The sequence below is a fragment of the Euphorbia lathyris genome, chromosome 5 (assembly GCF_963576675.1).
Source record: "Euphorbia lathyris chromosome 5, ddEupLath1.1, whole genome shotgun sequence".
NCBI lineage: Eukaryota > Viridiplantae > Streptophyta > Magnoliopsida > Malpighiales > Euphorbiaceae > Euphorbia > Euphorbia lathyris.
The window spans coordinates 25,096,785-25,110,230 of NC_088914.1; the positions used below are offsets into that span (position 1 = coordinate 25,096,785).

Sequence of the window (13,446 nt, forward strand, 5' to 3'; positions counted from 1 at the left end):
CCGCCATTATCACTTCGGATGTGAGCTAATTTTAGGTCTTTGTCATTTTCTAGTTTTCTAATCAGTGTTGAGAACATCTAAAAAGCTTCATCCTTGCTACTCTGCAAGATGACCCAAGTATACCGAGAGAAATCATCTACAATGACAAAGGAAAATCTCTTACCACCCAAGCTCAGCGGCTGGACTGGTCCGAAAAGATCCAAGTGTAGTAATTCTAACGGACGCTTGGTTGAGACTACATTTTTACTAAGAAAAGACTTTTTGGTTTGTTTACCTTGTTGACAAGCATTGCATAATTGATCCTTCTCAAATATAAGTTTGGGCAAACCCTCAACTAATTGCTTTCTTGCTAATTTAGCAAGGAGGTCCATGCTTACATGACCAAGTCTCGTATGTCATAGCCAGAAATTATCTTCCTTTGATACTATGCATATATTTTTCGAAAACTTCTTTTCTAAACTCAGCATGAACACATTGTCTGTTGGGGTTTATGTCCTATAGACAATTGTTTTAGGATATAAATATTAATGAATAAATTATTTATTTAATCATTTGTTTAATCAGATATATAGCATTAAACTGTAACTATATATAAAGGCACAAATCTTTCATAAAGAAAGTAACCCTAAGTTTATTTAAGTAGTTATAAAGTGTTCATACAAGCATGAAGTGAGACTGTACTTTATAATAGACCAATAGACTGAAAGTAAACCCAAGTCAAGTAATATGTTATAGGGGTTGGCATATTACTATTGAGACTTGCATGTAAGCGTGTTTTCTATCGAGACAGAAAGCTGATCTCACAAGCTTTAGATATTCAGATATCTAGACGGTTACATGGATCCGGTGAAGGAGTTCATTAGGATTGGGACCCGACTTGAGATAACAGAATGGATTGATTTATCTAATGTGTCAATTGTTCATCTCATTGGTATTAGTAGGTATAACTAATCCTCAGACTCAAACATTCATTAATTAGTGATTCTGGATTATGGAGTCTGATACTTTGATTCTGTGCGAGCACGATCCAACAGGTGAGAGCCTGGTGTGTGTGAGAGCAGGGTTGGGTATCACACGAAGTAATTGCAGAATAGTTAATGTCAGATTGAGCATTCACCACTCCCGATAAGTGTGAGATATATCCAAATGGCCGCTTGTGGTGAATTGACTGAAATCCTTGCAAGGTGATAGAGTTAAGAGTAGAAATGAACATTTCACTTAACTTACCTTTTCAGAGTGAATTCAACCTGTACAAGTAAAACTGGACTCTTCGTTATATGTAACCTTGACACGTTCCATGGTTATAAGGAATTGACCGACAGGATATAGTTGATGAAGGATCGCATTATACTGTACCTAATACAGAAAGGTTAACGTCAGTTATCAACCTGACTTCTTAATTGCTCTAGGGGAATATCATAGGTTCTGCTAGTAACAGCTCGCGACGGTATTCCGTTATATATATGTTGGAATTAATCGTGATGAATAATTTCAAAGGATATATACGGCTAGTGGCAATAAAGAACCTAATGGGTCGCATATGGGACTTGGAATCAGAGGACGGAAATGTAATTAGTGAGACACTATATATGGGCTGAAATTTGTAGATTAATTAGGGATAAATTAATTTGATTAATAATTATAATTTGATTATGGTTATGAATTAAATTAAAGGATTATCTGATAATATTAATTAGAAGTTTTTATGTGATTGAAACTCTAATTAATTATCCCTAACATTAATTAATTATTAATTTGATTAATAATAATTATCTAGATATAATTAGTTATTATTTAGATAATAGTAAAGTGTTTATTTAATTATCTAATTAGTAATCCTATTCCGAATAAGATTCTAATTAATTAATTACCTAACACAACTAGGATTAGAGTTTTGAGAAGTCTATAAATAGACTTCCTAGCCTACATATTTCAACTAACAAAATAAGGAGGCAAGAGGAACCGTTCCGAAACTGTCTCGACTAATTACAATCTTTCTTACTCTCTCTTTGATCTCGTATCGATTTCTGTTAGAGGCAATCATTGCGATTGCTATTATTAAGGTTGATTACTGATTAGTTATTCTTTTCTGTGTTGTTTGTTTTGTTGTTCTCGTGAAAGAAGAAAAGACAAATAAAAGGAGAAATTCGTTTTGCTCATCCTACATCAGGTCAGTTCACAATTTCACGGATTCCCGGCGATTGAACCGTGTGATCGTCACGATTTTTGCACATGAGCTTCTAGACATATTCTTCCTTGTTTTCACTGTTGGGATTTTCATTCGGAGGTCTGGAAGGTCTGTTCGGGTAGGGGGCAGATTCGTTGATAGATTCTATTCTTTTGAAGTTGTGGGCACTTCATTTGCAACGGTAGATAGATCGTCATAAAGGTATTTCGTTCTATCCCTCTTTATATGAAATAACAATTAACAGATCTTGGAAAAGGGAAATAGATAAAATAGATAAAATTTTATAATTCCGCTGTGTCTAGGCTTGTCTATTTTCCTTCATTGTCAACACGAGGGGTAGTTAAAATTAAATCATTTGTTTTACCCTCGAGTATCCGACACTCAGTGGCATCAAATACAACCTTTCTACCACTGTCACACAGCTGAGCTACGCTCAATATGTTATATTTAAGACCCCTGACTAGGGAGACTGACTCAATAGTAGGATTTCCTCCAATAGTACCTAATCCCGCTATCTTACCCTTTTTGTTGTCTCTGAAACTTACATTTCCTCCTTGTTTATGCACAAGTGTGATGAACTGAGCTTCATCACCAGTCATATGCCTCGAGCATGCGCTGTCAATATACCATAGCTTTGACTTCTCAGCACATCTCAAGCTCACCTGCAATTAAACTAGTTATCTTTAGGTACCCAATTCTTTTTGGGTCCTCGTTTGTTAGAATGATCAGGTGAAGCATCAAATTTTATTTTGTGACGGCATATATTTATGGTGTGGTCATCTTTCCCACAAAAGTCACAATAAACTACCCTTTGAGGGTGTTTCCATTTTTGGTCAGCACGACGGTGCTGAGCATACCAACACACACTTACAGTGTGTCCTCTCTTTCCACAACAGTCACACTGACTATTCTGCTGAGTGTACCGTCTTTGCTGTCCAGTACCTGAATACTCAGCATTTGGGTAGAACCTTTTCTTAGCCGATGAACTCAGCTGGTTCTGTATTGAGGTGATGTCCTTTCTCAGTTTCTTAGAATCTGATTAGACTTCCGAGACAAACCGATGCATGATTTTTAGATTTTCATCTTGCCTGGTATTATCCTAGAGCAGATGTCGGAGGTCACTGAGTTTGACCTCTTCAATCTCATCACACCGCCTGCTGAGTGCTTTTATTTTCTTGTTACACTTTTTGATCAGTGTATAAAGATCACTTAGGGCATTAACCATTTCATTTCTGAGCAAGGATATGGATGTTACCTCAATAGAGTGTTCCTCATAATCAGACTCATCGGAGAGGTTTGCTTGCTCAGATCGGCAGTTGTCAGCAGCTTCATCAAATATGAAACAGATGTTTGCTGACTCAGTGGCATCAGCTTCTGATGAGGTTGACTCATCACTATCACTCCATGTGGCCATCATTGCCTTTCTACTACCCTTCTTTTCTTTCTTCAGAGTAGGAAAACTTGACTTGATGTGCCCAGTTTGATGGCATTCGAAACAAGTAACAGGCTTGGAGTTGTCCTTCTTATGTCTACTATCGCTAGACTCAGCTTTGTATTTATCACTTCTTTTGAATGGCCTTCTGCTGTTCTTGTCGCTTTTCCTAAACAGCTTCTTCATCTTCCTGGTAAACATGGCCATCTCCTCATCATCTGATGAGTTAGCTTCGGTTGAGTCGGCTTTCATGACAAGAGATTTTTGCTTCTTGTCCTCAGTTTTCTCTTTAGCTTCAAAGTTTTTCATGGAGATCTCATGGGTCAGCAGAGATCCAATGAGCTCATCATATTTGTACGTGGTCAGGTCCTGAGCTTCTTCAACAGTTGTCTTCTTAGCTTACCAGCTCTTGGGGAGACTTCTCAAGATTTTCTTCACCTGCTCTTCTTCTGTGAAGTTCTTGCCGAGTCTCTTAAGCTCATTTATGATGTTGGTGAACCTTGAGTTCATTTCAGAGATGTCTTCATTTTCGTTCATCTCAAACAGCTTGTATAGTCTCATGTGTTGATTCACCTTGGACTCCTTGACCTTGCTGGTTCCTTCATAGGTCACTTCCAGCTTCTTCCAGATTTCTTGTGCTAACTCACAACCTGAAATTTTGTTGTACTCTGCAGCATCTAACGCACAGTGAAGCATATTGATAGCCGAAGCATTATTTTGTAATTTTTTAAGGTCATCCTCTGACCACTTAGACTCACTCTTGACATATTTTACTCCGTCAATAATTTCATAGGGAACAAACGGGCCTTGGACTATAGCCAGCCATGCACTCATGTTTGTTGCCTGAATGAAGTTTTTCATTCTGTTCTTCCAAAATGTATAGTTTGACCCGAAGAACATATCGATAATCCCTCAGGGAGTATCTGTGTTGTTTGATTTCCTAGAAGGAAACGATTGCTGTTCTCAGCTATTTACAGGGATCGGCTCAAAATAATTTTATCTTGAATAGTGAGCTACTGAGGGGGTTAGGAACTAATATAACTTTTTTACTTAATAATGCCGACTTATTTAAATGTCTGATAATTTAACTCAGCTTTAGGTCAGCAAGGCTGACTGAAGTGTGAGACAGCTTTAATCAGATGCTGACTCGAGCTGTTTCAATTGTGAGTTGGGAAATAACACTTTGGGTCAGCTTCCAACTCAGCACTCTGATTACTCAGCGTCGGCTTGTACAAATTATATTCTGAGTAATTTAAGCAAGCAACACATACATATATATCAAGAGAAAGGGTTAGAGATTACTCAGCAGTCTTATCCTGGTTCGATGATAGGGGTCAAAAACCCCTATCTTTGGGTACGGTTTTAGGACGGGTTTTAGCGTTATTTAGTTAATAAGCGAGCAATTCTCACATTTAAATGCTTTTGTGTGAGTTAGTTAGAAATTGGAAATGTTTTATTTACTTTTCGTTGTTTAGGCTCGTTTTATGATCGATTTAGGCAAATACGGCCAAAATGGCATGCATATTATAATTCCGTTATCTTTTAAAGCTAATCGATCCGTCAAAAGTCGCACCAAACGAAGCGTTTGCTCAAAATAAGCGACTGGCGGGTCAATTTAGCCTTTGGACTAATGTTGTTTGGAGTTTTTGTGCATGCGCAGGGATAAGTTCGGGCGAAAAGACACATTATTGGCATTTCGGCGACCGCACGGGGGCGCATCGGGCTAAACTGCTCGACGAACTGGCCTATTTTAGGCCAGCTCGCCGAGCTGGCCATGCCAGCTCTTCGAACAGGCCCTCAGGGGCCTGCTCGGGCGAGCTGGCGCGGCCTGCTCGGGCGAGCTGGCGCGGCCAGCTCACCGAGCAGGCCCTCAGGGGCCTGCTCGCCAAGCAGGCATTGCCTGCTCACGACGAGCAGTGCCTGCTCGCCGAGCAGCTCGCCCTGCTCAGCGAGCAGACCTGCAGGAATTGGTCAAAAAGACCAATTCCGCCCCCACGACGCCACGATGGACCCCACGACTTCCTACCTGTATAAGGACATGAAAATAGGTCAAGAACAGGGCCCGAGCCACGCCTATAAATAGGATTTTTTCTAATGTAATTAGATATCTTTTATCTTTTGTAATTTTCTTAGCTTTTCATCTTGAGAAATCCTCTCCACCTCCTCCATATCCTTCAAACCTCCATTGAAGACACCTCTGAAGCTCCGCTCACCGAGGATTGCTCAACTCCATCCTTAAGTCCTAGGAAGACGTCTGCATTGGTAGACAGGTTCCCTGAAAGGGATTTTTCTTCTTTTACACTCTGTCTAGCCTCTGATACATGTTATGAATCCTAGGCTCATTGTAACTTCGTGACAATACTTTCATCTTTGATATATATTATAGTTTTTGTTCATTCAATTGTTTTAATGCTTTAATCTTTGTCTTACACTTTGTCTGATTGGTTTAACTCATTCGATAATCCCAAAATCAAGTTGGCACATATTGCGAGCTGAATCTGACCTAGTCAGTGCCTATAGGATTGACGACCCTATAGAAGATTAAGCCCAAATTGCTGAGCCTTAGAGCTAGTTTCTGCCTTACAAGGGAATCACGAACTAGGGGCTTTAGGAGGATAGGTCGGGTTAATCGCCTCGGACACAAGTGACTTAGGTTTTAATTCAATTGCTTAAACAATCTATTTTCATTATCATCGTATCCCTTCATGTTCCTTCGGATAATTGCATTGGTAAAAGATCACTTAGGAGTAGTTTAACTTAATTAGGGGTAGAGTAACTTAATTAGGTGTAGAATAACTTAGTTAGAGTCAGATAACTTAGCTAGGAGTAGTATAATCCAACCTAGGAGTAGATTAATTTAAGAAAAACCAACTCAAAACCCCCTAAGCCTAGATAACACCTGAAACCAAGTAACTCGATACTTGCAGAAATAAATCCTGTGGACGATACCTGGACTTTCCAGAATTTTATTACTTGATAACGACGGGGTACACTTATCCCTTAGTGAGTCTTCTTTACGGAAGGCGCATCAAGTTTTTGGCACCGTTGCCGGGGATTTATTTCTTCTGCAATATTGAACCAAAGGTCGATTTGTTAGTTTAGGCATTCATTATAAATATGTTTGTTAATATAATCTATACTTGTTTATAACATCTATACTTATTTATATACTTGTTTATATCTACCATAACATGCGTAGTTGTTCATACCTATTCTTATTTATACTTGTTTATACAAAAGTGTATCTATACTTGTTAAATTCATCTATACCTTTTTGTCTGTGCTTGTTTATACCTTTTATACTTGTTCATTCTTATATTTATATTTGTCCATATTCTGAGTCATACTTATACATACTTGTTTATCTCTACTAGTTGTACCATGTACATCAATCTGTATCTGTCAGTAATAAGAATACTTGTATAAATTTGTGCAACCTTGTATGATGTGTATAATTTTCTTTCCGCTTTCATTTATTTCTTATATTTATTTCTTCTCAGCGTATGCCTACGAGATCAGCGAAAATACTGTGTGTCCCTCTTAACCCTGAACTTGAATGTACTCTTCGCAGGAGCAAACAAATCGGAAAGCTGAAGCAAGACGAGATCATCGAGCCTATCAAGATGACTGACAATGAACGGAACACTGAGAACACCGGGCCATAAAATGACACTCGTCTGATGAGTGAGATCCTGGCACCACACCGGCACCAGCATTTGTCCGGCATTGCCGCTCCAAACATTCCGGCTAATACATACGAAATCAAGTCCGGTATAATTCACCTGATCCAACAGACCGGATTGTTTGGAGGAGAAGCACATGAGAGCCCGAATGATCATCTAGATCGCTTCCTAATGTGCGCGGACACTGCAAGAACAAATGGGGTTCCCCAAGATGCTGCTAGGCTGAAGTTGTTCCCGTTTTCTCTGACTGGGCAAGCTTTGGAATGGCTGAGAACACTGGAGCCTGGATCAATCACGACTTGGGCAGGTTTGGAGAAGGAATTCTTGTCCTACTACTTTCCTCCCTCGAAGACAGCAATGCTCAGGGGTGAGATCACATCCTTCCATCAACCCGAGCACGAAGCGCTCCACACATCTTGGACCTGATTCAGAAAAATGCTGCGCATGTGCCCTCATCATGACATACCCAAGCATCAATTGGTGAGCGTCTTCTATCATGGACTGACACCCACCAACAGAGCTATTGTAGACTCCGCGGCGGGTGGAGATTTGTTTAGGAAGACAGCAACAGAGGTGTATGACATGATTAACGAGCTGGCTAGGAAGAGCGTGCAGTGGCAAGAGGAGAAACTCACTGGCCCCACAAGGCAGCGGGTGTTTGCTGTGGAAGAACAAGAACAAAATCCAAGTGTTGCGGATATAAGTAGGAAGATGGACGTCCTGTTAGCTAAATTCAGCCAACCTCCCACCTGTGTGCACTGTGGCGGCGACCACCATGGAAAGGACTGTCAGGCAGGGAGCCCTTTCGCTGGAGATGGGGTGAAGATGGTCAATTATGTTGGGGGGCAACCGAGGTACAACCAGAACTATAACAACTACAACCCCAACAACCACAACTCCTACAACAACAACAACAACTACAGGAGGCCTCAGCACCCGAACTTATCTTATGGGAATTCAAATCAGAATGTGCTTCGTTCTCCCAGCGGTTTTGTTCAGGAGCATAGAGAGCAGGGGCTTGGCATGCCCCCATATCAACAGCAGAACAAAGGGCCAATGCAACCTCCTAAGGAATCTGACGAGGTGGTCACTCTCTTAAAGGAGATCTCGGCTAGGCTTGCCAATAATGAAGCTTTCTGCAAGGATCTGAGCAATCAGGTAGCCCAGATCAATAGGGACAGGCAGGAAAGGCCACATGGTTCTCTCCCAAGCACAACGGAGAAGAATCCAAAGATCCTGAGAAAGGATTGAGTAAGGGGGAGAAATCGAGTTCTCCTCGGTTTAATTTCAAGCTTGAACAATTGTTTCTGCATTTTTTTCCATTCTTTTTGTTTTGATTAAGTTTGATTGTTAGTCTTTGATTTCATATTTTTTTATATATATTGTCAAGCTTTGCACCCCATACTCTCTCTAAATTAAAATAATAATAATAATAATAATAATAATTTATAAAATAAGAAATAAAAAGATAAAGATAGGGGATGACTCATCATCCCCTTCCTTATCTTCTTCTTTCTTTCCTTCTTTCTTTTTATTCACTTCTTCTTTCTTTCTTTTCTTCTCTTTTTCCTTTTCACAAAACCTAAACCCCAAATCCTCCATACTAACCCAAATTCAACAACTAAGGTATGTATTCTTACCTATTTTTGATTTCTAACATGTTTCTAGGTTTAGATTTTAGTTTAGGGTGTTAATTTTTGAGATTTGGAACAAAACCTAAGTTTTGGGTTTTTATCTTTTTTCTCAAATAATTTTTTACTTGCTTTTAATTCTTGATATTCTTGCAATATATAGTTACATTATGATCAATATGTGATTTGGGTATGATTTTTGTTCTTAATTTGTGAATATTTGGAGAAATTGCTCAATTTGGAAAAAATCTCCATTTTAGCTCAAAGTTCAACTATTTAGTTTATAGTTGACAACTTACCAATAGAGTTCTATATCACATTCTTAACACATTTTAGTCATTGTGCATCTCTAATTTTGCACGAATTTAAGAATTACGGGTGAAATTACTTAGGGACTGAAAGCTTACGATTTTGGTCCCTAAGTTTCTAAACTATGGGTTTACCTATTTATTGGTGATTTGGAGGTTTATGTTTATGTTTGTGAAAAGATTCTAACTAGTCCGTTTGGTCTATCTCTCAGGCACCATGGGAAGGAAAGGCAAGGCCAAGATCACGGTTGACAATGAAGCCGACTCTGACATCGAATTTAGTGACGCTCTGCAAGCTAAGTATAACCCACCTTTTGGGCTAGTCGATGAGAGAGAGGGAGTATTATATCGTTGGTTTTCTAGGCAAGAACTTGCTACTCTAATCATTGTTGACCAGAAATATCTAGCATCCATAGGTCTGGAAAAGGATTTCAATGAAATCCTAAAATTCCACGGTTGGTATAGACTAGCCACAAAAAGGACCCTAGTGTATTACAATTTCACTGTAGAATTTCTGACCACCTTGAAAAAGGAGTTGCCTGTGGGATGTGGTAAGCATTCTTTCAGACTGAACGGTGTACCCTACCGTCTTAGTGACACTACGTTAGCAGCCTTGATGGGAGTCTATAACCATCCAGAGGTAGTCTCGGGTTTTGAGGAACCCATGACAAAAGATAAAGCTTGGGAACAATTAACAGGCTTATCAGAATTTGACTCCCGCACTGCTAGCCCAATCCACCTCTTAGACCTAGTGCTAAACCTTGTACACAAGTTTGTGGCTCACAACTTGTTAGGCAAAACCGAGAGCAATAAGATCTCAAAGACAGAATTGCTCATACTGTGGTGTGTGGCCAACCATAAACCCGTTGATAGTATCAAAGCCATCTTTGAAGGCTTTTCAAGCCAAAAAAGTAAAAAATGCGGGTCCATTGGCCTTGGACATTTGGTTACCAACTTCCTTGATAACCAATTCAAAGATTTGGATATTCGGGAAGATGGTTTCCACCCCACCCTGCTTAACTCCGCATTTTTGGGAAAATCTACTTTCCATTCAGTTTTGAACAGGAACTCATCTGGAGGGGCAAGCTCAAGTGGGAGAGCAAGAAAGCGGGTAAGAAACCTACCACAACTAAGAGATGGAGAGCACGGCGAACCTGAGGAAGAAGAAGCTACAGCAGCAGATGACCAAACGGAACACCAAGGGCCGAGGACGGAGGCCCAATTCCACGCCATTAACACCATGATGGCAGAAATGAGAGACCTTAACCTTCGGACCTTCAATACTGTTCAACAAATGGACCAACGGTTCACTACCTTCGAACAGAACATGGACCAAAGGCTCACAGGCCTTGAATACGTAGCGGCTGACTACTGTGAGCGCTACAACATGCAGTGGCCACCTCCCCTGGCCGATCAGTAAGTTGTGTTCTCCACCCTAACTTTTTGCACTTGTTCTTTATGATTTTTGATTCAATGTTGGAACTTATTGCATATCTTTAGTGTGAGGAGGAGGGGTAGACAAACTTACAAAACTTGTAAAAAATTTAAATTTTTGTTGCGTCGTGTCTAGTTTAGTTTTCCGTTTTTCGGGTTTTATTTATGTTTTGCATGTTTAGGACCTAAAATCGTGAACCTCCTTCGAATCTAAACTTCGTTATTTGTACTTGAGGGCTGAGAACCGAATCTAAGATTGCATGACAACTAGTTTAGGTGTAGGAAACAATCCTTGTATCTGTAAAAGCATGAGCTAAAGTTTTCATTTAGACCCTACTTTTGAAGAAATGCTAAAATCATTACTTAGGTAGATAACTTAAGAATTGAAGGCATGTGATGTAAAACTTGAGTTTGGGGAAAACTAGTAAACACAAAATTGAAACCCAAAGAATTGTGAGTTGAATTTGAGCCCAAGAGCGAACATCAAAAAGCTCTTTTTCTTGACATTTTTGTGTGAATGCTTTGACTTGTGGAAAGATTACAGATTTTGCACCTAATACTGTGTTGAACCTACATGCAATGATTTGAGATGATAAACGATGAATCAGCCTCATTAGAATTAACCCTTTTCTTTACCTTATTTTCTCTTTTTCATCCACTCTAGGAAGCCCCTTTGAGCCTGTATTTTTGTAGTTTGTAGAATTTTTCTTTCGTTCTAACCCTTATTTTTGCAAACTATCACTTAGTTTGTTACCTAACCCAAGTTTTTGCAAAGCTCAAATTGAGCCTTTGTTTTCTTCTAGCGCTTTTTCTTTGTTTATGGCATTATAGTAGCAAGCCAAAAGGCTAAAAAGTGAATGAGCATCGCTATCCCAAAAAGAAAAAAAAGAGGGGGAAAAAGAAAAGAGAAAAACAGAAAAACAGAAAAAGAAAAGAAAAGAAAAGGGACGAACAAAAAGGGGAGAACTTCATTCCCCAGTTCTTAAAACCAAAACGTCTCAAGAAAACATCCTAAAAAGAGAATAAGGAATGAATAAAAAGCTTAGTCACTTCATATTTGCTAAAGCCATTTGAACTTTGTTTTCCTAGCGCTAGAACTATTAACCCTTGTTGTACCTTTAACCCTCTAACCACATTACAACCCAAATTCGAGGTTGTTTTTGATATCATCGGAGTCATATAGCATAGTAGAGGAACTTGGATGAACGTGAAAAATCAACGTGATCCTAAGCAAGAACATAAGCCGAGAGTAAACACCTTAGCCACCAAAATTGTGTGAAATGAGTGAACTACCTATGGTGAGGTGTCTTACTTAGCGATCCCCTCAAGCTCGTTTAATTGAACATGTGTCCTTTTTCTTAAAACATATGACCTATGATAAATGAAATGCGGCTTTTTGATATCGTGTCTCTACTTTGTATTTCCGAATGCATGTAATTACAGATGCTCGAAATTGTGTCAAACACCTAGTCAAACCGGGAGGTTTTCTAGCTTGCTTGTGATTGCGGGTTTAGTTTTTTAGTTTACTTGGGGACAAGTAAAGTTTTAAGTGCGAGGAGGTTTGCTAGGGGTCAAAAACCCCTATCTTTGGGTACGGTATTAGGACGGGTTTTAGCGTTATTTAGTTAATAAGCGAGCAATTCTCGCATTTAAATGCTTTTGTGTGAGTTAGTTAGAAATTGGAAATGTTTTATTTACTTTTCGTTGTTTAGGCTCGTTTTATGATCGATTTATTCAAATACGGCCAAAATGGCATGCATATTATAATTCCGTTATCTTTTGAAGCTAATTGATCCGTCAAAAGTCGCACCAAACGAAGCGTTTGCTCAAAATAAGCGATTAGCGGGTCAATTTAGCCTTTGGACTAATGTTGTTTGGAGTTTTTGTGCATACGCAGGGATAAGTTCGGGCGAAAAGACACATTATTGGCATTTCGGCGCCCGCACGGGGGCGCATCGGGCTAAACTGCTCGACGAACTGGCCTATTTTAGGCCAGCTCGCCGAGCAGGCCCCTGGAGGCCTGCTCGCCGAGCAGGCCCTCTGCTGGCCTGCTCGCCGAGCAGCTCGCCCTGCTCGGCGAGCAGACCTGCAGGAATTGGTCAAAAAGACCAATTTCATCCCCACGACGCCACGATGGACCCCACGACTTCCTACCTGCATAAGGACACGAAAATAGGTCAAGAAAAGGGCCCGAGCCACGCCTATAAATAGGATTTTTTCTAATGTAATTAGATATCTTTTATCTTTTGTAATTTTCTTAGCTTTTCATCTTGAGAAATCCTCTCCACCTCCTCCATATCCTTCAAACCTCCATTGAAGACACCTCCGAAGCTCCGCTCACCGAGGATTGCTCAAGCTCCATCCTTAAGTCCTAGGAAGACGCCTGCATTGGTAGACAGGTTCCCTGAAAGGGATTTTTCTTCTTTTACATTCTGTCTAGCCTCTGATACATGTTATGAATCCTAGGCTCATTGTAACTTCGTGACAATACTTTCATCTTTGATATATATTATAGTTTTTGTTCATTCAATTGTTTTAATGCTTTAATCTTTGTCTTACGCTTTGTCTGATTGGTTTAACTCATTCGATAATCCCAAAATCAAGTTAGCACATATTGCGAGCTGAATCTGACCTAGTCAGTGCCTATAGGATTGACGACCCTATAGAAGATTAAGCCCAAATTGCTGAGCCTTGGAGCTAGTTTCGGCCTTACAAGGGAATCACGAACTAGGGGCTTTAGGAGGATAGGTCGGGTTAATCGCCTCGGACA

The 13,446-nt window shown here is 39.8% G+C and overlaps 1 protein-coding gene across 1 annotated transcript; it reads left to right on the top strand.

The window, feature by feature from the left end:
* The first annotated feature begins 8,844 nt into the window (after window positions 1-8,844).
* LOC136230409 (uncharacterized) lies at window positions 8,845-13,154 on the top strand. The gene is made up of 2 exons (XM_066019474.1): window positions 8,845-8,929; window positions 9,455-13,154. Exon 2 carries the CDS (start codon window positions 9,460-9,462, stop codon window positions 10,660-10,662), a length of 1,203 nt encoding a protein of 400 aa, XP_065875546.1. The 5' UTR covers window positions 8,845-8,929; window positions 9,455-9,459; the 3' UTR covers window positions 10,663-13,154.
* Window positions 13,155-13,446: the final 292 nt, after the last annotated feature.